This window comes from Ovis aries, chromosome 8 (genome assembly GCF_016772045.2).
Source record: "Ovis aries strain OAR_USU_Benz2616 breed Rambouillet chromosome 8, ARS-UI_Ramb_v3.0, whole genome shotgun sequence".
In the NCBI taxonomy this organism is placed as follows: Eukaryota; Metazoa; Chordata; class Mammalia; order Artiodactyla; family Bovidae; genus Ovis; species Ovis aries.
In genome coordinates this window covers 26,737,232-26,762,822 of record NC_056061.1, presented here as the reverse complement: position 1 = coordinate 26,762,822, position 25,591 = coordinate 26,737,232, and the positions used below count along the sequence as shown (strand labels likewise).

At 41.1% G+C, this 25,591-nt stretch overlaps 1 protein-coding gene across 2 annotated transcripts; it reads left to right on the top strand.

Annotated features, from left to right (window-relative positions):
- The first annotated feature begins 949 nt into the window (after positions 1-949).
- On the top strand, positions 950-24,900 carry AMD1 (adenosylmethionine decarboxylase 1). Of its 2 annotated transcripts, none has more exons than XM_004011202.6 (9): positions 950-1,390; positions 16,112-16,198; positions 17,114-17,240; positions 18,217-18,319; positions 19,307-19,349; positions 19,449-19,593; positions 19,707-19,799; positions 19,881-20,036; positions 20,775-24,900. In XM_004011202.6, exons 1-9 carry the CDS (start codon positions 1,281-1,283, stop codon positions 20,913-20,915), a joined length of 1,005 nt encoding a protein of 334 aa, XP_004011251.1. In that variant the 5' UTR covers positions 950-1,280; the 3' UTR covers positions 20,916-24,900. The 2 variants fall into 2 exon arrangements, with proteins under 2 accessions (XP_004011251.1, XP_060275480.1); XM_060419497.1 differs by lacking the exon at positions 950-1,390 and adding an exon at positions 8,680-9,007.
- The last annotated feature ends 691 nt before the right edge of the window (positions 24,901-25,591 follow it).

Below are 25,591 nucleotides of genomic sequence, written 5' to 3'. Positions count from 1 at the left end.
AAAAAAAAAAAAAAATCCTACAGTGCTTCACAATATTCAAGCGTTTCACAGAGATGATTTCATATAATCCCCTCTCTTTCCCCTACCCATTGACGCCCCAATTTCAGATTCTATTTAATAAAGCAGGTTCTAGAAACAGTTTTGCAGAATAAATTCCCACCAGTTGACCTAATTGAGCACGTTGTTGCCAGTGCTTCACGGCAGCTACTGAGCTCGGCCAACTCCGAGGCTTGGCGAGCCACATGGTGGGAGGTAGGTAAGAGCCGGAGCCCTTCAAGGCTGGGCGCCACGTTGCTTTTCCCTTTTTGAATAGGGAGACAACGCTTCTGGCTATTGTGTAAATCGGCCGAGAACTGCGTTCATCCGCACAGCAGCTAAAGCGTGATCAGAATTAAAGCGCCTTCTAATCCGACCCTTTGGCAACATGTGCGTCACGGACTAATGTTGAGTTTTACTGCCTGGCTTCGTTCGCCTTGGGGAAGCACACTTAAGAGAATGGCCGAGTACCTCAGCAATATCGGCGAAGTGCACGGGATCAAAACGACCACGCCATCCCAGCAGTGGCCACAGCCCCCGCCGAACCCCGCCAACTCTCTAGAGGACCCACCCTTGTTCCCCGCTATAACCAGTTGCTTTACACAGCGCTACACAGCCTTCCCTCACTACGTCCCCGCTCTCCCACCCACTCCGCATTGGACCCCAGGCTCTTAGTCCCCAGTCGGACAACAGATCGCCGTCTCCCGCCCAGCGGCCACCCCGAACCCTGAACCGCAACGCGGCTAGCTGCTCCCCGCGCTGCTAGCGGGCGGGCGGCCAGCCAGCCGCAACTGGGCGGCCGGTGATTGACAGAATGCTGGAGCAATCAGCTGCAAGGGCGGGACGTTGCGTCACTTCCTGTTCTTTTGGGTTTAGCCGGGGTATATAAATTCCCTGCTCACGCAGTGCCCTCGCTCCCACAGTATGGCCGGCGACATTAGCTAGCGCTCGCTCTACTCTCTCTAACGGGGAAACAGCGGACTACAAGAGACTGAGCTGTATCTGCCTCTATTTCCAACAGACTCACGTTCAACTTTCGCTCACCCACACACACAAAGCCGGGAAAATTTTATTAATCCTTTTTTTAAAAAAAGTTAATATAAAATTATAGCAAAAAAAAAAAAAGGAACCTGAACTTTAGTAACACAGCTGGAACAATCCGCAGCGGCGGCGGCGGCGGCGGGAGAAGAGATTTAATTTAGTTGATTTTCTGTGGTTGTTGGTTGTTCGCTAGTCTCACGGTGATGGAAGCTGCACATTTTTTCGAAGGGACCGAGAAACTGCTGGAGGTTTGGTTCTCCAGGCAGCAACCCGACGCAAACCAAGGATCTGGGGATCTTCGCACCATCCCAAGGTGGGTGCTCGGGGCTCTTGCCCACAGTCGAATCTGGGGGACTGTCGCCGCCTGGGAGGCACCAGCCTGAGGCCGTGGGTTGGGTTCCCGTAGTCTTCAGGTGGGGGCAGGTCCGCGTGCGGAAGGTCGTTTTCGCAGTCGTGGAAAGGGCCCCGGCGCTGGGGGTGAGCAGCCAAAGGTCCACGCGGGGCCCGATCCAGCTTCTCCCGCCACCGTTGCCGGGCCGGGCGCTGCCCGGGGGGAGGGGAGGAGGCCGGCGCAGCCGCGTGCTCAGGTAACGTCCCCGGCGCGGCGTGCGGGGCGGCGGGCAGCGCCGTTCCTGGTGGTTTAGCGGCCCTCATCTCCAGACTTTTACTCCCCGTCGGCCGGATTTGGTGGTCGGGGACCCCGGGTGGGGTGTCCGGAGGTGGGGGCCGCGCGGGTTCCCTCCCGGCAGGTGTGGCTCGGCGGGCTTAGTCAGGCGCTAATTCGGGCGTGTCCGCCTCGGGAGTGGAGGAGGGAGGGAGCGGAGCGGATCGGGAGCGCGATTCGTCCTCTCGCGTGCGGCGGGAAGGGGTGTGTGGCGGGGGGGGGGGGGGGGGGGCCCGGCCAGGGCTGAGGGGCTGACTAACAGGCCTCCCGCCCGCGGTCGGCGCTGGCAGCATGTGGCGCCCGGGCGGCTGGGATTGGGCGGGAGCAGCTGTGCCGCAGTGGCTGGGCCGCACCGCCGCCCTTATGTGCTCTGCACCAGAGCCCTTTCGGGGCTTCCCGGGAAGACGGCCGGAGAGCCCACCGAGGCTGGCGCCCGAGTCTCTTGACCTTGGGCTGTGTAACCTGTTACCGAGTCGGCGGAGTCCAGAATGGAATGAGGCTAGCCTGCGTTTACGGGCTAGAGGCGGGTCGGAGCTCGGACATAATACCTTTAATTCCTAATCCTGCAAAGGAATCTGGGGCTCCAGCCTCCCACCCCGGGCAGTCATGCGAGAGAGCTGGGCGATCGCGCAGAAAAGGAGAGGGCTTGTAGTCACGATCCCAGCGTAGATGAGGACGCGGGCGACCCCGATGGTGGCGGGCCCAGCTTCCCCTCCCGGGCTCTCGGACCACTAGACGTCTCTCGTCTAGGCTCCTGGGTGCATAAGTGCCGCTAGTGTGCCTTGAGGCGGAGGAGCCGGCGCGGCCGCTTCATTGAAACGCAGCGACCAAAGAGCTGCTGGGCCGGACCCGGAGCCTGCCCCGGGGTGTGGGCCAATGGGCGTTTCAGGAATGTTGGCTGCACTCGCCGCTTTTCCTGACAAAAAGCAACTGGAGAAGGGAATCTAGGCGGACACGTGCTGCTGGGACTTTTAAGGCGGTCTCACTTGAAGGAATCTCCCGTAGGAAAACCTCGTGTTAGCTAAAATGTGACCGGTTTCATTTTTCAAGCTTTGTGCGACACTTAAGAGGTCATAACATGGCCCCTACTCTAGCAAGCAGTTACTTATAAATATGGGGAAGCTTAGCATTTCCTCCATTTCACAGATGGAAAAGCTCCCTCGTGTTGGTGATGCCTTTGGTAAGACGATTGTAATAGGATTATCTAGGAAATACTGTCAGGAAGAACTAATGTGCAAGAACAAGTCATAAAATGAATAACAAAATTTTCTGCTCCAGCTCGTTAAATGAGCTGAAGCTTTATTAGTAAGCACGCGTTCTTGATAAGGGGAAGGGAGTGTTTCCTCCCCGAGTTCTTGGGGCAAAAACGCCTGAATTTAAGCTTAGGCTTTTTTGGTTAAGAATTAGTTCTCCGAATGAAGGAGAAGGATAAAGGCTTATAAATAGGCAGCTTGCTTTCTTTTAAATGTTTAAGAAGGACTTTTGTACTTTCATCAACTGAAATTGTTTTACTGCTTCAGCGTGGATCTTAAAGTGGTGGCAAAGAAGAATGTTGGTTTTGTTGAATCTGTGATTGTCATAAGTTTTGTAGATACTTGGAATTCATTAAATCCCATAGAGTTATCAGTCATCTAGAAGAGTAATGCATAATGAAATGGTTAGTGCATTGCCTATGGCATGTCTAGATTTGAGTTCAAACATCATCTAATAGCTAGCTGTTTGATATTTTTGCCTCTCCAAAGTGGAGAAAATAATGGTACCTCTTCGTGGGGTAATTGTGAGGGTTAACTGGGTTAATACATATACAGTACTTAAAAGTGTCTGAGACATAGTAACCACTCTGTAATTATTAAAATCTTCATCTTCGATTCTTTACCTTAAGGACAGAATCTTTTTCTCTTCTTGTTTTTAAGCAAACCAGGCTGGAGGAGACAGTATTTCAGATTATAGTCTAATAGGCAATTTAAAATTACATGGTGCCCTAGCAATTTGATGTATTTTTATTCAAGTTGAAGAGATGGTGAGCTTTAGATTGCTTAATGAAGTTAAACCTTAATTCTTCCACGGAATAATCTTTAGTAGCTTTGTTTTTATTTAACGATATAAATGTTAGGAAGCCAGAAAATCCTTCTTTTTACTTGCCTCACATCTCCAACCTCTGTAATTACACTAAAATGCAAATAGAAGACAGTCAGTCAAAAGACATTCACAGACTGAAATAAAATAACTATGCTGTTTATAAAACATAAAACCTAAGGGCATGGAAGGAGTTAAGATGTCCTAAGAGGGTGTCACTACCAATGCTAAAGACATTTAAAAGCCAGGATATTACAGGAAAATTCCTAGGAAAGTACCTTTCCATATCGATGCAAGAAGAAATAGAAATCCTAATAGTCCTATAACCACTGCATGAATTAACTTAATCACCCATAAAGAAAAATCTAGGCCCAGATGGTTATACTGGAGTGTTCTAACACTCAAGGAAGAAGTAATTCCAACCTTTCTCATACATTACTTTTTTAGTATTACATTCTAATTAGTTAATAGAGAGGGAACACATATCATAGTTCCTTTTGGGGTTTATATAATTTTGATACCAGACTCTGACTAGAGCTGTGAAGGAATCAGGATTTTCATGAACTGAAGATGGGAATGGACAACAGTGTATCCACTTGGGAAAATGGTTTGGCAGTTTCTTAGTAAGTTACCGTGCCTGCTAAATTGCTTCAGTTGTGTCCGACTCTTTGTGACCGTATGACTATAGCCTGCCAAGCTCCTCTGTCGATGGGATTCTCCAGGCAAGAATATTGGAGTGGATTGCCATTTCCTACTCCAGGGGATCTTCCCAACCCAGAAGTTGAACCCGCATCTCATGTCACCTGCATTGGCAGGCAGGTTCTTTACCACTGGAGCCCCCTGGGAAGCCCTAAGTTAATACATCTCTCATATGATCTAGCCAGTCTAGTCCACTCATGTGTTTGCCCAAGTGAACAGGAAATATCTCCATACAAAGACTTTTACATGAATACGTTCTTAGGAGCTTTATTTTGCAATAGCTCCAGAACTGAAAAAAAGTCTCTATTCATCCTATAGAATACTGCTGCTGCTGCTGCTGCTAAGTCGCTTCAGCCGTGTCCGACTCTGTGTGACCCCGATAGACGGCAGCCCACCAGGCTCCCCCGTCCCTGGGATTCTCCAGGCAAGAACACTGGAGTGGGTTGCCATTTCCTTCTCCAAAGCATGAAAGTGAAAAGTAAAAGTGAAGTCATTCAGTCTTGTCCGACTTCGCGACCCCATGGACTGCAGCCTACCAGGCTCCTCCATCCCTGGGCTTCTCCAGGCAAGAGTACTGGAGTGGGTTGCCGTTGCCTTCTCCAATGCATGAAAGTGAAAAGTGAAAGTGAAGTCGTGCAGTGTACCCAACTCTTAGGGACCCCATGGACTGCAGCCTACCAGGCTCCTCTGCCCATGGGATTTTCCTAGTTAAAAAAAAGAGCGATGAACTGTTATTGACACACGAAACAAATAATTGTGCTGGAGAACAAACAATAACAAGCCCTATGAGAAGTCCTATACTGTAAGATTTCATGTCTATAAAACCAGAAAATACGTACTCAGAAAATACATACATGATAGGCAAAGGAGGAGAGTTAAGGGAGAACAGTGGATTACAGAGAGGCATGACGGAACTTCTAGGGGTGATGCTAATCTGCCAAAGCTCAGATGGTAATCCACCTGGGATTCGGGAGACCAGGGTTCGATTTCTGGGACGGGAAGATCCCTTGGAGGAGGGAATGACAGCCCACTTCAGTGTTCTAGCATAGAGACTCCCCATGGACAGAGGAGCCTGGCAGGCCACAGTCATAAAAGTTACAAAAGTCATAAGTACATCTCAGATTTTGACAAACTGATCCCATCATGTAACCAGCCTTCATATCTAAGTAATGTAACTAGCCACCACTCCCCCTGTGCCTCCTTCCAATTATAACCTATTTCGCTGTCCACCTAAGGGAACACCACTATCCTGAGTTATAACACACCATGGTTTTCCCTAGTTTTTTTAATAACATGGAATCATTTGTTATGCATTATATGCCTCCTTTGGTCAGCATTATGTTTGGGGTTTTTTTTAGTTCGTTCTCAATGTTGTATAGTATTTTTGTGTTCATATACCACAATTTATCAAATCTACTATTTACATCAATATTTTCCAGTTTACTAACACAAATACATTGCTATGAACACTAGGGTAAATGTCTTTTTGTAAACAACATGTATGCTCTCCTGTTAGGTACACACACACCTAGGAATGGAACTGCTAAGTCAGAGGGTGCGTACAGTGCTTCTCTGGTTGGTAAAGCTCCTGGGTTGGGAAGTTCCCCTGGAGGAGGGATATGCTGCGGTCCCAGTATTCTTGGACTTCCCTGGTGGCTCAGATGGAAAATAATCTGCCTGCAATGCGGAGACCTGAGTTTGACCCCTGGGTTGGGAAGATCCCCTGGAGGAGGGATGGCAGCCCACTCGAGTATTCCTGCCTAGAGAATCCCCATGGACAGAGCCTGGCGGGCTACAGTCCACGGGGTCCAGAGAGTCAGATAGGATTGAGACTAAGCATAGCACAGGGTGCATATATTCAGCATAAGGCTGCCGTTGCTCAATATCTTCATTTAACACTTGTGTTGTCTTTTTAATTTTAGCTGTTTTGTGGGTGTATAGTGGTCTGTGTATTTCCCTTCAGACTAATGGAGTTGAACATCCTTTTATATCTTTACCCACCATTTGGCTGTCTTTTGTGAAATGCTTGTTCAAGTCTACTTCTTTTTCTTTAGGGATGATTTTTTAGTTTGCAGGAGTTCTTTAATATATTCTAGATGAATTATCTCTCCAGTATGTACATTATAAACATTTTCTATCCTCTGGTTTCCTTTTTTGTTTTATTAATGACAGTTTAGAAAATAGTTCATAATTTTAATGTCCCATTTCTCAGTGTTTTCACTAATGGTTCGAGGTTTTTCTGTCCTTGTTTAAAATGATCTTTGCTCATCCGGAGGTAATGAAGATGTTCTTTTTTCCCTGTAAACTTTGTTTTACTTTTCATAGTTAGATCTGCAGCCCATCTGGATTGATTTTTTTAATATGGTATGAAGGAATAGAATGCACTTGAAGCAAAATTGGTCCATCTTTCCAAGCTTTTACTCCAAGCTGGAACCCACTTTCTGTTAACATTTCCCACTGTCCTGTAGGCCATTTAGTAGAATTTCCCTTCAGTGTAATCTGAGTGAAGTACATAATACTGAGAATCTTTTGTTTATCTTTTCTAGCATGGCTTGGATTAAATAATACTGATTAACAATATGTTGCAGAAAAGCAATAGTCCAGATATCCAAATGAATAAGACAGGTGATGTTCTCTAAAACTGACTGCTTCATGAAGTAATTAAGGTTGATATATAAAAAGAGGGAGTAGTGTATTAGGTTTAACCTGCGGGTTTCTCTACTAGAATTTTTGGATTTCAAATGATGTTGAATAGAAATAGACCTTTATGTCTGTTTCTATAATTTAAGAGTTGCTGGACTAAAATGCTGGACCAGACAAAAACCTTTTTAAAAGAAATGGCAGCTATGGGGAGGAAGTCTGTTAGAAAATAAGAAATATTGGTGAGGAATGATAGTTTGATCTTTCAGGGCTCTCAAATTGACTTTCCTTCTTGCTTTAGAATTCATCACAGACCTGGACTGTTAGTAAGGAAATGGGTTCACATGGGAAATTGTAATGAATGGAAGTAAAGAGTAAATGTTTATTAATTGCGGAAGGCTAGATCGACTTCACTCTGACTTTTCACTTTCATGCATTGGAGAAGGAAATGGCAACCCACTCCAGTATTCTTGCCTGGAGAATCCCAGGGACTGCGGAGCCTGGTGGGCTACTGTCTACGGGGTCGCACAGAGTCGGACACGACTGAAGCGACTTAGCAGCAACAGCAGAGTTAGCTATGTCAAAATATGAAAACTAGAATCTGTAATGTTAATATTGGAGAAGACATTTAGGACTACTGGCATTTTCTGCTATTTCTTTCCTTCACTCAAATTTTATATGATAAAATCTTTAGCAAAGGACTGGTAGCAGTTGCAAAAATAGTAAATTACACCTCAGCATTAATTTTCCCAGAACTCATGCCTTACTTGACTACATCATTGCACCATATTGCAGTATCAGTAATTTACACTGGAGGAATTTACAACCCCTTGCCAAAAAACCTTTTAGGGTAAATATTTTGGAGTAGAGGGGCTTCCTATTGAATTAAGCCTCTCAGTACATTCCTCACAGCAGTTTCAAAAAACTTGAACTGCTATCTTTAAACCACCTGTTTTTGAGAGGTACACATTGAAAGTAATAAATCAATGTAGCAGTAATGATGCTAATTTAATTTTTCGGTGAAAGTTTGAGGTGGAGAACTTAAGTTACTCTGATTATAATTAACAGTACATTCTGGGTTGATTGCTTTGAACAGAAGATGAAAGCTTATTTCTCTGGATATCTGAATTAAATTCTGGTCAGCCTAGACTTTGCTGAAGAGTAATCTCATGTTTTAGGATGGGTTTGACTCAGACTGCTCTTAGACTGCTACCACCTTGGCTGTGGTGTTGAGGTCTGAATGCAAGGTAGTGAGTAGAGTGTCTGAAACAGATGAGTCAGGCTGTTGACTAAGGTCACACTTCAGGAAAGTTCAAATAGTTCAGTTGGGTAACTTTCGGGGTAAATTACTTGATAACCCTGAAAGCAGAGATTTTTGCTTAAAGGAGGAAATCTGTTAGAGGAACCTAATCACATGGAGGCCTTTTAAATAAATGCAGGTTTCCAGGCACCATCTGCACAGTTTCTGACCCACTATATCTGAGGGTAGAATCCAAGGGATAAAAGCGAAACTGTTCTAAGGGGTTTTTTGCATCTGCCAGCAGCATTCTGTTCCCTCTATAATTTACTTCTTTTAAAAGTCTAACATTGGCTTCCCTGTTGGTCCAGTGTTTAAGAATTCGCCTTGCAATGCAAAGGACACCGGTTCAATCCCTGGCCTGGGAAGATCCCGCATGCCACAGGGCAGCTGAGCCCATGTACCGCAACTACTGAAGCCCACTCACCGTAGAGCCTGTGCCCCGCAACAAGACACGTCACCACAGTGAGAAGCCCCCTGCTTACCACAACTAAAGAAAGCCTGTACACAGCAGTGAAGACCCAGCACAGCCAAAAATAAATAATTATTAAAAAGTAAAAGTCTAACATTAAGTTTAACCGTTTTAAGTGAACATTCAGTATTAAATATATTCACAGTGTTGTGCAAGAGATCTGTAGAACTTCTCATTTCGCAAAACTGAAACTACCCATTAAAGGTTAATTTCCCCTCCTCTCTTCCTCTAGCCTTTATCAGTCACCTTTCCTTATGATTTGGCTACTTTGGATACTTCATATGAATGTATGAGATGAGTGCCATATATAAGTGGAAACCTACATCCTTTTGTGGTGGTATTCATCCTTTTCTGACTGGTGTGATTCACTTAGCATGAAATTCTTAGGTTCATTCACATTGAAGCATGTGATAAACTTTCCTTTAAGGCCACATAAGCCATTTTTTGCATACACCACATTGTCTTTATCCATTAATCCATTGATGGACATTTGGGTTGCTTCCTACTCTTGACAGTTGTAACAATGAACATGGATGTGCAAATGTCTCTTCCAGATCCTGTCTTGAATTACACACACACACACACACACACACACACACACCCAGAAGTAGAATTGTTGGATCATGTGGTAGTTCTGTTTTTACATTTTTTTGAGGAATGTTCATAATTTTTCCATAACGGCTGTACCATTTTACATTTTCACCAGTAGTTCTGTTCACTCAGTTGTGTCTGACTCTTTACGACCCCATGGACTGCAGTATGCCAGGTCCCCCTGTTCATCGCCAACTCCCAGAGTTTGCTCATACTCATGTCCATTGAGTTGGTGATGCCATTCAACCATCTCATCCTCTGTTATCCCCTTCTCCTCCTGCCTCCAATCTTTCCCAGCATCAGGGTCTTTTCAAATGAGTCAGTTCTTCGCATCAGGTGGCCAAAGTATTGGAGCTTCAGCATCAGTCCTTCCAGTGAATATTCAGGACTGATTTCCTTTAGGATGGACTGGTTTGATCTCCTTGCAGTCCAAGGGACTTACAACAGTCTTCTCCAACACCACAGTTCAAAAGCATCAATTATAGTCCAACTCTTACATCCATACATGACTACTGGAAAAACCATATTCTTTGACTAGACAGACCTTTGTTGGCAAAGTCATGTCTCTGCTTTTTAATATGTTGTCTAGGTTGGTCATAATTTTTCTTCCAGGAAGCAAGCGTCTTTTAATTTCATGGCTGCAGTCACCATCTGAAGTGATTTTGGAGCCCCAAAAATAGTCTTTCACTGTTTCCATTGTTTCCCCATTGATGTGCCACAAAGTGATGGATCCAGATGCCATGATCTTAGTTTTCTGAATGTTGAGTTTTAAGCCAACTTTTTCACTCTCCTCTTTGACTTTCATTAAGAGGCTCTTTAGTTGTTCTTCACTTTCTGTCATCTGCATATTGAGGTTCTTGATATTTCTGGATTCCAGCTTGTGCTTCATCCATCCATTCACCAGTAGTGCACAAGTGTTAAAATTTCTCTTCATTTGCCAACACTTGTTCTTTCATTTTTCCTTTTCAGTATCTGACATCCTAGTGAGCCCGAGATGGTATCATGATTGTGATTCGCATTGTCTTATGATTAGTGGCATTGAGCATCTTTTTATGTGCTTACTGGCCTTTTGTTTATCTTTTGGGGGGAGGGGAATTGTCTATTTAAGACCTTTTGCTCACTGTTAAATTAGGGTATTTGTTTTTCTTGTTGGAGTTCCTTATTTATTCTGGATACTAACCTCTTATAAGATGTAAGGTTTGCAGGTGCTTTTCCAGTTCTATACCTTGACTTCTCACTCTGTTGAGTGCTTTCCTCTGATACACAAACGTTAGGTTTGATGCAGTTCTATTTGCCTATTTTTGCTTTTGTTGCCTGTGCTTTTTGTGTAACATCCAAGAAAGCTTTGCCAAATCCAGTCTGATAAAGTTTTCCCCCATGTTTTCTTCTAAGCGTTTTATAGTTTTGTGTCTTAATTGAGGTGTTTAAATCCATTTTGAGTTACGCAGTGTAAGGTAAGGATTCCGTTTCATTCTTCTGTGTGCAGATCCAGTTTTCCCAACACCAGTTGCCCAAGAGACTGTCTTTTCCCAATCCACAATCTGTCCTGCTTGCCACCTCCCCGCCCCCGGCCCCCAAAAGGGTAGGGGATGTCCCTGGTAGTCCAGTAGCTGGGACTTGGCCTTCCAATGCAGGGGGTGCTGGTTTGATTCCCTGTTCAGGGGGCTAAGATCCCATATACCTTGGGGCCAAAAAACCAAAACATAAACCAGAAGCAACACTGTAATTAAAGGCTTTAAAAATGGTTCACATAGGGGAAAAAAAGCAGCCGGTTAGCCATTCCTAGTTCTATTCAGTCAGATGACATAGAAGTCTCTTATCGTAATTGTATCTTTTCCCATGTAAACACTTCAATTTGTTCTATTTTTATTAAACCACAGACTAAAAACTGTTAATATAAAATATGGGACTTACCTGGTGGTACAGTGGATAAGAATCTGCCTGCCAATGGAGGGGACACGGGTTTGGTCCACATGCCTCATAGCAGAGAAGCGCCTGAGCCACAACTACTGAAGCCTGTGTTCAGAGCGTGCACGCCGGGCACCTGGAGCCCACGCTCTGCAGCAGGAGGAGCCACGTGCAGCAACCAAGATTCCGCAGAACCAAAAATCAACTGACTGATTAAAGATAAATAAAAGATGGCGTGCCGTTTATGTTCTCCTTTTCTGGCAGAGTGACTAAGATCATTCAGTCCATGTACTATCATTTGTAAAGAGCATAGTATTGGAGATATTTATCATGATCTGGGTGTGGCTAGGATCCAAAAAAGCTTTATTTAAGGAAAAAATAAGGGGCTTATTTTTCTACCAAAATGTGACTTTAATAATTTGCTGAAATTCCCAACTGTTTTCTCTCTCCTCTTTATTCTCATGGATAGCATTGTATTGACTTATTCAATTCTAAATCTCACATAATCACTTGGTTGATAGACTATTCAATTGTGTTTGGCTTAAAATGTTTTAAAGCAGTTCCTTTCATACCATGACTTTGAAAACTACTGACTACTTAAGGGTTTCTTTTAGGTGAGGAAGAGTATGGTTGCACAATTTATTAACAGTGATTGAATGAGTGCAGGAGGATTCCTGTTTCCATCAAGGTGGAGTAAGCACACTGTACTCTCACTAAATGCATCTAGAAACCCTGGACAGAATGCATGCAGCAGCTGAGCACTCTGGAAAGTAAATGTTAGGTGAATTGGAGAAGGAAGCCAAAACTCAAAACATCACTGAAATGTCCATGAGATTGTTTCTTTTTTCTCTTGGTATCTCCTGGGGTGGTCTCAAAAGCTGCCAGAAACCTGGAATTGCACACAAACTGAGCTCTTAGAGAGGTCTCTTTCTGGAATGTGGACAAGGAATGGGAGGGGGCCCCTTTGGGTTACAGAGAGTGGGGATTTTCCTTTGTTGTTTTTGTATTGCTTTGCCTTTTTTTTTTCCTGTTCCTTCCTGCTGTAGCTCAGGCAGTCCTATAGTAGACTGCTGCAGAGCCGTGAAACTAAAGCCTGGGCTTTCTAGCCAGAGGGCCAAGAAGCAGGCCATCTTCACACACACACACACACACACACACCCCGCCCCCACTGTTGCGCTAGGAGCAGTCATGGAGATTATGGAGACAGTAACCTAACACGTAGAAGTTGGAAGAGAACAAGAAGACTGAACTTAACCATTTCAACTGTCTGCTAACATAGTTTTTTTTTTTTTAATCAGCATGCTCCATAGGGTGTGAAGATTTAAAATCATATAATGTGATGTCTAGGATGCAATCACAAGCAATGAGGAAATTGCCTCAAAGGGAGACAGTCCAGTAGACTTCAACCTCAAGGTGGTGCAGGTCAGGATTTAAAAGCAGTTACCATAACCGTGCTATAAGAAGTAATAACACAAATCTTAGCAGAGAAGCAGAAGATGGAACTAAAAAATAACTACTGGAATAAAAAGTTTACTGGATGGGCTTATAGAGTAGAAATGACAAAGAGTGAGTGAACTTGAAGATAGATCAGTAGGAATGGCCCAGTTTGAACAATGTTGAGAAAAAATTTCAGATGGACACTGAAAATGAACAAATACTGGTCAAAAATTTTAGCATTTTGTGTCAGATTGACAGAAAAGTATGTTATAGAAAAAATATTTGAAAAAATAATCTATGTTTAAGTTTATGGGTAGGTTCTATAAACAGGTAAGATATTAGCAGTGAAATGAGTAAGCTTCACTTATGTAGATAAAAATAAGATAACACTTCTTGTGGAATATATGTTTATATCTGGTGCTTTAACAGAATAATTCTGTTAAATGAATATTTTTAATAACTCATCCTGAACTATTAAGGTGACATTTTAAAAAAGTAAAAGGATCATGTAGCAATTTATTTTTTTTTTCTTTCTTTAAACTTTATATTTTATATTGAGGTATAGTTGATTAATAATGTTGTAATAGTTGCAGGTAGACAGCAGAGGAAGTCAGCCATACATATACATGTATCCATTGAATTTCTCTCCCATCCAGGTTGCCACATAACACTGAGCAGAGTTCCCTGTGCTACACAGCAGGACCTTGTTGGTTATATGTTTTAAATACAGTAGTGTGTACATGCTGATCCCAAACACCCTAACTATCCCTTTTCCCTATTCTTACCGCCTAGTAACCATAAAGTCTTCCTCTAAATCTGCCAATCTGTTTGTTTTGTAAATAAGTTCATCTGTACCATTTCTTTTTAGATTGCACATATGAGGCATGTCATTAGATATTTCTTCTCTGGCTGACTTACTTGACAATTCTAGGTCCATGGATGTTGATACAAATGGCATTATTACGTTCTTTTTCATGGCTGAGTAATTCCATTGCGTACCTGTACCACATCTTTTTCCATTCCTCTGTCAGTGAACATTTAGGTTGTTTCCATGTCTCGGCTATTGTAAACCGTGCTGCAGTGAACACTGGGGTGCATATATTCTTTGGAGCTATATTTTTCTCCAGATATATATGTATGTATGTATGTATATATATATATATATATATGTATATGTATATGTATATATATATGCGCCCGGGAGTGAGACTACTGGTTCATCAGTTCAGTTCAGTTGCTCAGTCGGTAGCAACTCTTTGCTACCCTATGGAATGCAGCACACCAGGCCTCCCTGACCATCACTAACTCCCAGAGATACTCAAACTCATGTCCATTGTGTCGGTGATGCCATCCAACCATCTCACCCTCTGTCATCCCTTTCTTCTCCTGCCCTCAGTCTTTCCCAGCATCAGGGTCTTTTCAAATGAGTCAGTTCTTTACATCAGGTGGCCAAAGTATTGGAGCTTCAGCATCAGTCCTTCCAATGAATATTCAGGACTGATTTCCTTTAGGATGGACTGGTTTGATCTCCTTGCAGTCCAAGGGACTTACAACAGTCTTCTCCAACACCACAGTTCAAAAGTATCAATTCTTCAGAGCTCAGCTTTCTTTATAGTCCAACTCTCACATCCATACATGACTACTGGAAAAACCAAAGATAGACCTTTGTTGGCAAAGTCATGTCTCTGCTTTTTAATATGCTGTCTAGGTTGGTGATAACTTTTCTTCCAAGGAGCAAGTGTCTTTTAATTTCGTGACCGCAGTCACCATCTGCAGTGATATTGGAGCCCCTCAAAATAGTCTTTCACTGTTCCCATTGTTTCCCCATTGATTTGCCATGAAGTGATGGGACCAGATGCCATGATCTTAGTTTTCTGAATGTTGAGTTTTAAGCCAACTTTTTCACTGTCCTCTTTCATTTTCTTCAAGAGGCTCTTTAGTTCTTCTTCACTTTCTGCCATAAGGGTGATGTCATCTGCATATCTGAGGTTATTGATATTTCTCCTGGCAATCTTGATTCCAGCTTGTACATCATCCAGCCTGGCATCTTTCATGATGTACTCTGCATATAGGTTAAATAAGCAGGGTGACAAAATGCAGCCTTGATGTACTCCTTTCCCAGTTTGTAACCAGTCTGTTGTTCCATGTCCAGTTCCAACTGTTGCTTCTTGACCTGTATACAGATTCCTCAGGAGGCAGGTTAAGTGGTCTGGTATTCCCAGCTCTTTCAGAGTTTTCCACAGTTTGTTGTGATGCACACAATCAAAGGCTTTGGTGTAGTCAATAAAGCAGAAGTAGATGTTTTTCTGGAACTCTCTTGCTTTTCCATGATCCAGTGGATGTTGGCAATTTGATCTCTGTTCCTCTGCATTTCCTAAATCCAGCTGGAACATCTGGAAGTTCATGGTTCATATGGTAGTTCTATTTTTAGTTTTTTAGAGAACCTCCATACTGTTCTCCATAGTGGCTGTATTGCTTTATATTTCCACCAACGGTGCAGGAAGAGTTAGTTCCTTTTTCTTCACGTCCCTCCAGCAAATGATGGCCCTTCTGATGGGTGAGATGTGATGCTTCACTGTAGTTGTGATTTGCATTCCTCTTAATGAGTGACGCTGGGCATGTGCTTGTTGGCCACCTGTATGTCTTTGGAGAAACGTCTTATTTGGGTCTCATTTGTCTTTTTCATAATAAATTGCAAATACGGAGTATAACTTCCTGGATTTTGGTTTGCTTCTTAACATGCTGTAGCAAAATGCATCCAATCTTACTTGGTGTATATGTCAATATAGATTATTTTGAAACAAAATTAAATGTTGGTATTCATAAAAGAAGGAAAATGCCCTGGAGGAGGGCACAGCAGTCCACTCCAGTATTCTTGCCTGGAGAATTCAGTGGACAGAGGATCCTGGAGGCTACAGTCCATGGGGTTGCAAAGAGTTGGATGGCTTAGCAGGCATGCAGCATAGTGATTGAACTTAATCTCCAGCCCCTCTCCCCATCCATAGGTCAGGGGCTGGATAAGAGGTTCCAACCTTCTAATCACAAGGTGGACCTTCCTGGCAACAAGCATCCAACTTCACTTGCTTCCAAAAGTCACTTCATTAACGTAACATTCATAAGAGAAGGTGGAGCAAGAATGAGACAAAAAATACAAAGCATGATTTTAAATCATGGTGAGACTTTTGTAATTTTTATGAGAGTAGGCAAGTTCTGTCATAAATTAATCATCCTCTTTTTGGTTAAATAATAGATCCGAGTGGGACATACTTTTGAAGGATGTGCAATGTTCAATCATAAGTGTGACAAAAACTGACAAGCAGGAAGCTTATGTACTCAGGTAAGCCCTCTGAAATAGTATTGGTTAACTGATTTCAGTGTGAATCATACTTCATATGGAAGAGTTCATTGTTCGTCTGTATACTGGTTCTATAATAGTTTTTACCTTTTTTAAAAAAATATGGTGTAAAATAAAATGTTTACTTCAGGTGTCCCTAGGCAATAAGATGTTTGAAGTCTTACCTAATAGCTCTTCAAGGTGGCTGTCATCTTTATTACCCTGGAGGTTAGCAGGAAGTTTCTGCAAAAGAGGATTGAATGGCATTGTTCCCTTGCCCTCACTTCTTTTATTTTTAGTTTGTGCTTCTCTATCAAAGCTTGAAGCAGAGTGAAAATTAGCTTTACCATAGAAATAGGATTGCTGTTATTTAAGAGAGGAAAGCCATGCAGTTCTTTTTTAGGTACAGAGATAGAATGTTGGGCTTTGAGGCTATTGTATTGAACATGGTGCCTGCTTTTACTAAGTCTATATTTGACATACACAGTTGTTTATCAAATGCCTATTAGGTGCCAGGCCCTAGGGATATAATAGTAAAAGCAAACATTCCTTTCCTCATGGAACTTGTTATCCAGTGAAAAGTAATGAGATGGTTACAGACATACACGTGAGAGCAGGCAGTTCAAGACGAGGTAAAGAATGAATTTAATAAGTGTCCTGGGTTAGGTTAGGGGTGGAGGAAAATTGACCTGTAAAAGAGGGTTTGTGTAATGAGCTAATATGCTTTATACCTAGTTTATGTTTCCGTGGGATCTTTCATGTAATAGAAGAGGAAGAATTATTTGCTTCCTTGAGAACTTAATGTTTAAAATTGAGCCAAAAATTTACACTTTAAATGATAGTCCAATAATAATAGGTTAAGCATCTCAGTAGTACATAAGCATTGTTATAATATTGTGACTTTCTTTTAAACTGCAGTGAGAGTAGCATGTTTGTCTCCAAGAGACGTTTCATTTTGAAGACATGTGGTACCACCCTCTTGCTGAAAGCACTGGTTCCCCTGTTGAAACTTGCTAGGGATTACAGTGGGTTTGACTCAATTCAAGTAAGTAGTCAAAAAAACATTTATCCTTTTGGTCGGGTATAAACGTTAGAGTTCGGTGATGTGCCTGGTAAATAAGTTTGTATACTTGTTCAATTGTAATGACTAAGGACACTCACACCATGGAGAGAAAGAATGCCTGTTACTCTTGGACAGTGGAAAATGTGGAGGAACCAGAGAAGGAATTGGGATAAAACTCAAAATGAAAGAAAAGAAAACCAGATACTTTCAGTAGTTAATTCTTTAACATTATTACTATGAATGGTGGAGAAAATAAGAAAAGATGGGAAAGCAAGAAAAATCATCTAGACTTCATAATAAAGAACTGATTGTATTAAAGAGCAATAGTCAGTTAATTCTTGAATGCTATCAGACTTTATACTTGGGTTTTAATTGTTGTGATAAGATGTTGAATTTTAATATTTAACTTATTTGTAAATACTAGTAAATAATTTATTCAATTTGTCCTAGGGCAAAGGACAGCTGTCATTGGGACCTAAAACTGTTTTTGTTAATCCCTATAAGATGATCTAAATTGAGCAATATGTTAATTTTTGGATCACTCTTTTGAAACTAAATATATACAATACATATTCTCCCACAAAATCTTTATTACATGCCTGTTTTAAAGCTCAGACACTCCTGCTCTAGGGAATCCCCTGGTGGTCCAGTGGTTAGGACTCTGTGTCTCTATATAACACTGACTCATGGGTATTGGTATGAAACCTTGCTCTTTGACACGGCGGCCTTCATTTTTCTTTGTCGGCCAGCAAAGTGCGCTATAGTCCACGGGGCCGCAAAGAGTTGGGCACGACTGAACATTCGCACACATGAAGAACGACAGTCTATGTTAAGTGTCATTGGGAAAGAATATTTGTGGAGATAGTTCTGGCTTTGATATGTATATGTAGAAAATAGTATATTGGTTTAGAAAAGGTGATAGAATTCTGTGTGTGAAGTTACCTGTCTGTCTTTTTAGAGCTTCTTTTATTCTCGTAAGAATTTCATGAAGCCTTCTCACCAAGGGTACCCACACCGGAATTTCCAGGAAGAAATAGAGTTCCTTAATGCAATTTTCCCAAGTAAGTTTAAGTAGAATTGAGTCCTGCTTCTGGATGTTAGATATGTGTGTTGTGTGTGTATGCCTGTGTATCAAACATAGCACTTTATATAGTTAAGTTAAATGTATCAGTTTAGCTGATTACAAATTTTTGAGTATTATTGTGTAACTGTTGAAATGATGGGGGAAAAAAAATCAAGTAACTGATCACCTGCCAGATGGAGAACTCATCTTCTAGCCAGTTGCTGTCATTTCTGTTTCAGTGGGTATGAAGGCTGTGATCCCTTCATCCAGAAAAATGCCCCATGACTTCATAAACCCATGCTAAGATACTGGTCCATGTTAAGAAACTTGTCTACCATGCTGTACAGGAGTTGAGCTGACTTAAGAATGGTCAACTGAAGTGAGTTAGTAGTGTCACTTCAACTAAATTGTCCAGATTTACTTCTATCCATTTATATAAGCTTTTATTTATAGACCTTCCTTTTTGCGCTTCAAGGACAGGGAAGTAAAGGTTACCTAATCTTACCCCCCTTATATCCTAGAAGAGGCTAAAAACCTAAGATGATTTTAATAACTTGGAGCAGAGTCATTCACAAGGGTGATTTTAAAAAAGAAAATCTTTAAAAGATTTCCATCCTACCTGTTCTTATCTCATCTTCTATACTAGGCTATATCAGGGTGCCGCATATAATTTATTTTAAATTTCAACCAGCTGTTAACTTACTCTGTTGAATGAGGCTTTGAAACACCATGGAAAGGAGGACAAACTGCATAACTTCATTTCCTGGAGAGAGTAGGTAAATAGGCGACCAAACTCCATCTCCTGATGGAGTCTTAGGGGAGAGTAAACAGTAGTTTCCTCAGCACCATTCAGACTGGCTTATTAGCTGAAGAGCATCTCTAAATGACGGCCAATAAAGTGTTTTCTTAGAGGGGGAGGGGGAGCCTGCCTACTTGCTGTCAGATGGATCTGTTAAATTTATTTTATGTTCTCCTGCCTCAACAGATGGAGCAGCATATTGTATGGGACGCATGAATTCTGACTGTTGGTATGTTGAACCCAATCTGATGGAGGTTTTGTTTTATATAAGATTTCTTTTTAAACTTGCGGTTGTCATTTTTAGAAACTATTTTGTACTTTTATATAGGTACTTGTATACTTTGGATTTCCCAGAGAGTAGGGTAATCAATCAGCCGGATCAAACCCTGGAAATTCTGATGAGTGAGCTTGACCCAGCAGTTATGGACCAGTTCTACATGAAAGATGGTGTTACTGCAAAGGATGTCACTCGTGTAAGCATTTTCAATAATGGTTCTGTACCCTGCTTGGCAGCTAAATATTTTGGCTCATTCTCTGTTTCTTTTCCAGATTTGCTTTTAAATCAGTCTCTGGCTTTCTTTCCCAGGAGAGTGGAATTCGTGACCTGATACCAGGTTCTGTCATTGATGCCACAATGTTCAATCCTTGTGGGTATTCAATGAATGGGATGAAATCGGATGTAAGTAAGAATATCTTGCTTAATAATTTAAACCTTTAAGTGTGCCCTTTCCATTATTAACACAAAGCTATTTCTCTTAAGGGAACTTACTGGACTATTCACATCACTCCAGAACCAGAATTTTCTTATGTTAGCTTTGAAACAAACTTAAGTCAGACCTCCTATGATGACCTGATCAGGAAAGTTGTGGAAGTCTTCAAGCCAGGAAAATTTGTGACCACCCTGTTTGTAAATCAGGTAATACATTTTTTTCATCGGCAATAAAATCTGACAGAAAATAAGGACAGTGAGGCATGTCATAAAATGTATTCTGAGATGCCATATAATCAGCCAGAGATACTACTAATTGAGGTGTTCGGTAGATGAGAAGCCTTATGCCTGTCATCAGACTTCTGGTCCTTGTTTTATATCTAGCCCAGTTCATGGGCTCCTCTTATCCTATCTGTTTTCCCTGTTGACAGACCTTGGGGATGGTGGTGCCAGAAGACATAAAGTGTCCCCCTGCATCCAGCCCCTAGGAAGTCAGCTAAAATATTTCAGTTCCATGGTGTTGGTTTTGTTGTTGTTTTGGTTTTTTAATTTTATTCATTTATTTCTGGTTGTGCCGGGTTTTCGTCACTACACAGGCTTTTCTCTAGTTGTAGGGAGCAGGGGCTACTCTTCGTTGCAGGCGTGGGCTTCCCATTAATGGTGGCTTCTCTTTTTGTGGATCACCAGCTCTAGGGCACAAGGGCCCAGTTGTGGCACATGGGCTTACTTGGCTCGGTAGCATGTGGGATCTTCCTGGATCAGGGATCAAACCTGTGTCTCCTACACTGGCAGGCAGATTCTTTATCACTCTGAGCCACCAGGGAAGCCCCCAGTGCCACAGTCTGACTAAAATAGCAGTCTTAAATACTTACTGCATGGCTGCTTTGTTTGAAAATATTACTGTAGATTGGAAATGCTAATGGTTAATTTCATTTTTTTCCCCAGAGTTCTAAATGTCGCACAGTGCTTTCCTCGCCCCAGAAGATTGAAGGTTTTAAACGTCTTGATTGCCAGAGTGCTTTGTTCAATGATTACAATTTTGTTTTTACCAGTTTTGCTAAGAAGCAGCAACAACAGCAGAGTTGATTAAGAAACATGAAGAAAAAACGCAAAAAGAGAACACACATAGAAGGTGGTGGCTGCTTTTTAGATATTGATACCAAGGGCCATGCTTTCCATAACCACCACCTTGTAGTTGCAGAAAGCCCTAGATGTAATGATAGTGTAATCATTTTGAATTGTATGCATTATTATATCAAGGAATTAGATATCTTGCATGAATGCTCTCTTCTGTGTTTAGGTATCCTATGCCACTCTTGCTGTGAAATTGAAGTGCATGTAGAAAAAACCTTTTACTATATGAAACTTTACAACACTTGTGAAAACAATTCAATTTGGTTTACACACAGTGTAATATTTCTCCAGGTGTCATCCAAAATTCCCCACAGACAAGGCTTTCGTCCTCATTAGGTGTTGGCCTCAGCCTAGCCATCTGGGACTGTTCTATTAATTGCTGCCAGGATTTTACATCCAGTTACCTCCACTTTCTAGAATATATTCTCTACTAATGTTATTGAAACCGATTTCTACTTCATACAGATGTTTTTGCAACAGCAATTAAAGTTTTTCTTCCACGAGTCAAGTCCTCTAAGGAAACTGTCCATTCTGTGTATTTATACTTTTAACACCGCTTCCTGTGCTTGTATCACTTTGATTCCTTCCGTTACCATGGTGTCTCCCCTCCCAACCACACCCCCTCAATAAAGCAATACACTGTTACACTGTGGGTTTTATACTAATCTATACCCCAGAGGGGGAAGGCGGGGGTAGACCCTAGGCTTAATTTTCTTTTAAGGTCAATGGAGTTTGACATTTTTCATTGCCATGAGCTCTTTTGGAATAAACTATTGTTGATTAGCAAAGAAGGCGTAGATTGGTACTAGGGAATATTGGCAGAACTGTATGGAAACTGTGCCATTTGGTGTCCCCCATTAAATGAAATGAGCTTCTCATAAGTACCATGTCGTTATTAACTTGCTAAGTAGTACAAAAGAATTTTTATCACAATTTATTAACGAGGAGATTGAAGATAAAGGTATTGGTTTCAACAAATCAAGTCAGGTCAGATGATTCACCTTAACTTACTTTTGTAGCCATTTTCACTAATTTCTGTTGATATGCCATGAACTTTGGTTCAAAGCAGATTGAATGTCTTTTCCATCTTGTGACTTAAAAGATCTGTGACTTTATGATACATGTAAAAGTGTTCCGACTTGGTTCCTCTTGCTTGTTTGTCCTTTCACCATGGAATAGGATCAGGTGATGAATGAGAACTGTTAAGGTTATTCAGACATACTCAGTGCAGCAGAATGCTATCCACGAAATGTTACACACAAAATTCCTAAATCATTGGTGGGAAATGACCTAAAAATACAGGCATAAAAGCGTTGGCATCTTTTAGCTGTATTTGCTAACATGGACATTTAAGCAGTTGATAAAAGAGCAAAGTTGACTCAATTTTGTATTTCTCCTTGTCCTCAAACAATTTTTGATTCTGGATTGATGCAGTGATGCTTTTGTTCCTTCTGTATTTATGAAGGAAACGCATTTTTTTCAGTGTTTCTGAACATAAAGTCTGCTTGGTTTGAAATCAAGTGGTTGGAACACTTGACTTTTATTTTAAGCACATTGTTGATTCAAAGCTTCATTGAAGAAGCTTTCAATCAATGGATCATTCTGATTTTCTGTAATTACGCACAGTACCTAATGTTTTGGTGCTATTATGAGGACCAATGCTCAAAGTGGATTTTGTTCTTGAACAGTGTCCCAGTAGATTTGATGACATTTATTGGCTCGAGGTCTGATTTTCCTCCCCCTAATAGATTTAAAAGATTTCTATTTCATGTTGAAGACCTGCACAAATTTTGTATGGAACAAAGCCTAGAAAAATGAAAAATAGATTGACTAGTAATCTAAATTAATCCTAGTATGTATGGTAGAGGAGGGAAAATTTTGGTGCCATAATTTCTCTCTTCATGGTGTTGGACTTAAATCACTTGAAATGTATTTCTGTACCCACAATTTAAGCTTCAATAAAGGTTTGCTTAATTCATTGTCTAGTGACATTCAGAAAGTTTTCTGTCAATGTATTTTTTTAAATAGTATACATGACCAAATACTAGACTCTATATAAAAATTTTTATAATTAATTGAAGGAATTAATATTTAATGATTTTTTTAAGGTTATGGGAGATGTTATAAAGATAAGATCTTTAAGTTCTGGGAGAACAGTTTTAAACGATTTGTTGTTGATAGTAGCATCATAACTGAAGCTGAAAGGAAATCATCTGGGCTGTATCCCAGGTCATCAGAGTAGGAAAAGTGTAAGTAGAATAAGAATGCTAGAGTTTGGAACTAGAAAAGTTCGAAGATGGACTATTCCAGCATTTATTATGGAATAGGTACTTCATGGTGGGATGGGGAGCAGAGTTTAATTCACAGTTCTTGCAACTAGAACATAGTTAAAAGCTTTTGATCGTTGTGCTATGCAGATACATATCTCAGCATTTGGCAAATTTCAGTTCTTCAGTCTCATATACAATAAGCTAAAAACTGGAATCTTTATTATATTCAGATCTTTCTTAAAATAAGCTTACCAGAATATTGTCCAAAATCTGAGTTAAAAAGGGTTGATCTTAGAAGGACCTCCCTGGCAGTCTGTTGGTTAAGACTCTGCACTCCCAGTGCAGGGGGCACAGGTTAGCTCTCTAGTCAGTGAACCAAGATTCCCGAGTGCCACAGAACCCAGCTCTAAAAAGAAAAGAGTGATCTTAGAAAAGCAAGATGTTAAAGGTGTGTGCAGTCTTACAGTGCCAGATTGTTTTATAGGAACAGGTAACTTGAGTTTGGCAAACACTTGGTGTTAACTGATGAGATTCAGGGACATAATCTGAATATGGTAAATGTGACACACCATGAAACAGGAAAGACTTTGATTGTCTTAGCCAGGTAACACCACTTCCCCGCTACCCACCTTCAAACTTGATGTCTTCATCTGCCCTTTCTGTTACAATGGAAGAAGTATTAGTCCTTTGAATTCCTGTCTACCCATTTCTACCTTTAGAGACTAAAGGAGTTCACTGCAGGCATGCCCACTGTTGATCCCCATCAGTTTGTTTTCCTTCCCTAGTTTCTTCCCACTTCCATTTGCTCCTTAGAATTCACTTTGTTAGTCCTTTATAACACGAGGAGTGTCAATTCTTATCCCCAAACTGAACCATCTTCAAACTACTTGTAATCCAGCATTTTCCTGAGTGAAACCTAGGATGAAATTGAGGCAGAGTCATAGAGGTTTGTGATGTAACTCAGATTGGAAGAAAACTATTGGCAGTGTCAAGAGATGTCCCATATCCTGTTTGAGTAGGACATGGCAGCCTACTCCAGTCTTTTTCACTTTGAGGGTCCTATGGACAGAGGAGCTGGGCGGGCTTCAGTCCATGGGGTCGCAAAGAGTCAGACACAACTGAGCAACTGACAACACACGTGCGTTAGAAGCCCCCCAGATAGGTTGAAATTTATAATTAAACATCTAAATTGGATGTATATCTCCTTGAACCATCACACCCTAGCTTCAGAGTCCTCGATTCTGCTCTGGTACACTGAACTATCTGTTACACCTCATTAGGTCAGATTTACAAAACTGATAATATACAAATCTTTACAGTTTTTAAGAATGTATACTCTTGGCCCACAGCCACATCAGGACCAAAGAAATTTCCCTTATACCACTACCTAAGCAATGAAGTATTACTCTAGGTAGTTTACTGTCCAGATTTTTTCACTAAAGAGTAGGGTTTCCTTCTCCCCCATCCCAGCTCTGATACAAAATTGAATCACTTAGTGCTTTCATAAGTATACAGTTTTGAGAGAGTGAACCATGTATTTCTTATTGCTGAGTAGTATTCCACTGTATGAATGTACCACAATTTGTTTAGCTGTTCTGTTAAATGAACATTTTGTTGGTTCTCAGTTGTGAGAAAGTATTAATAAAGCTGCTATGAACATTTCCTCATACGAGCATTGTGGCTTCTGAGTGTGTAGTAGTATCTTGTGTTAATCTACATTTCTCTAATGAGTGTGCACTCTCGTGTGTTCAGTTAGCCATTACTGTATTCTTAGAATGAAAATAAGTTTTGTATATTTAAAAAATAGCTGTTTTCATTAATGAGATATGGAACTATATATTTTGGATACAATTTTTTGGTGTATTTTGTAAATATTTTCTCCTAGTCTGTCTTCGTTTTTCTAGTAGTGTCTGGAGTAGTTCTTAAATTTCAGCAGTCATAATTTACCACCTTATTAAGTGGATCTTTTATAATAAATTTTGTCTTCCTCCACATTGGGTTGGTGACATTGTTTTCTTGTAAAAGCTTTATAATTTTTGGCTTTTACATCTTATTATCCACCTCAGTTTTTTTCTGTGAATCAAGGTAGGGGTTGAGGTTTGTTTTTATCCATATGGTAAATCCAGCACCATTTGTGCTTTTTCCACTGAATTACTTTGGAGCCTTTGACTTTCATGAATTCTGTATTTATGTGCCAATATTAAAGTAAGTCTGTTGATTTCTATCTTTTAAAGTCCTGACGGGCACTATGATGGATTAGGATTGAGTTGAATCCATCTGTCATCTTTTTCTCAGCAATGTTTGGTATAATGTTTTGTGTGATTTTGATTGTCATAACTTTTAAGATTTTTTGATAAC

What these genes read in the sequence shown, in the direction of transcription:
- AMD1 (XM_004011202.6), top strand. Translation starts at nt 1,281, where the DNA reads ATGGAAGCTGCACATTTTTTCGAAGGGACCGAGAAACTGCTGGAGGTT. An exon ending in GATCTTCGCACCATCCCAAG is followed by an intron (nt 1,391 to 16,111) that starts GTGGGTGCTCGG and finishes GTTAAATAATAG; the next exon opens with ATCCGAGTGGGACATACTTT. An exon ending in CGCATGAATTCTGACTGTTG is followed by an intron (nt 19,350 to 19,448) that starts GTATGTTGAACC and finishes ACTTTTATATAG; the next exon opens with GTACTTGTATACTTTGGATT.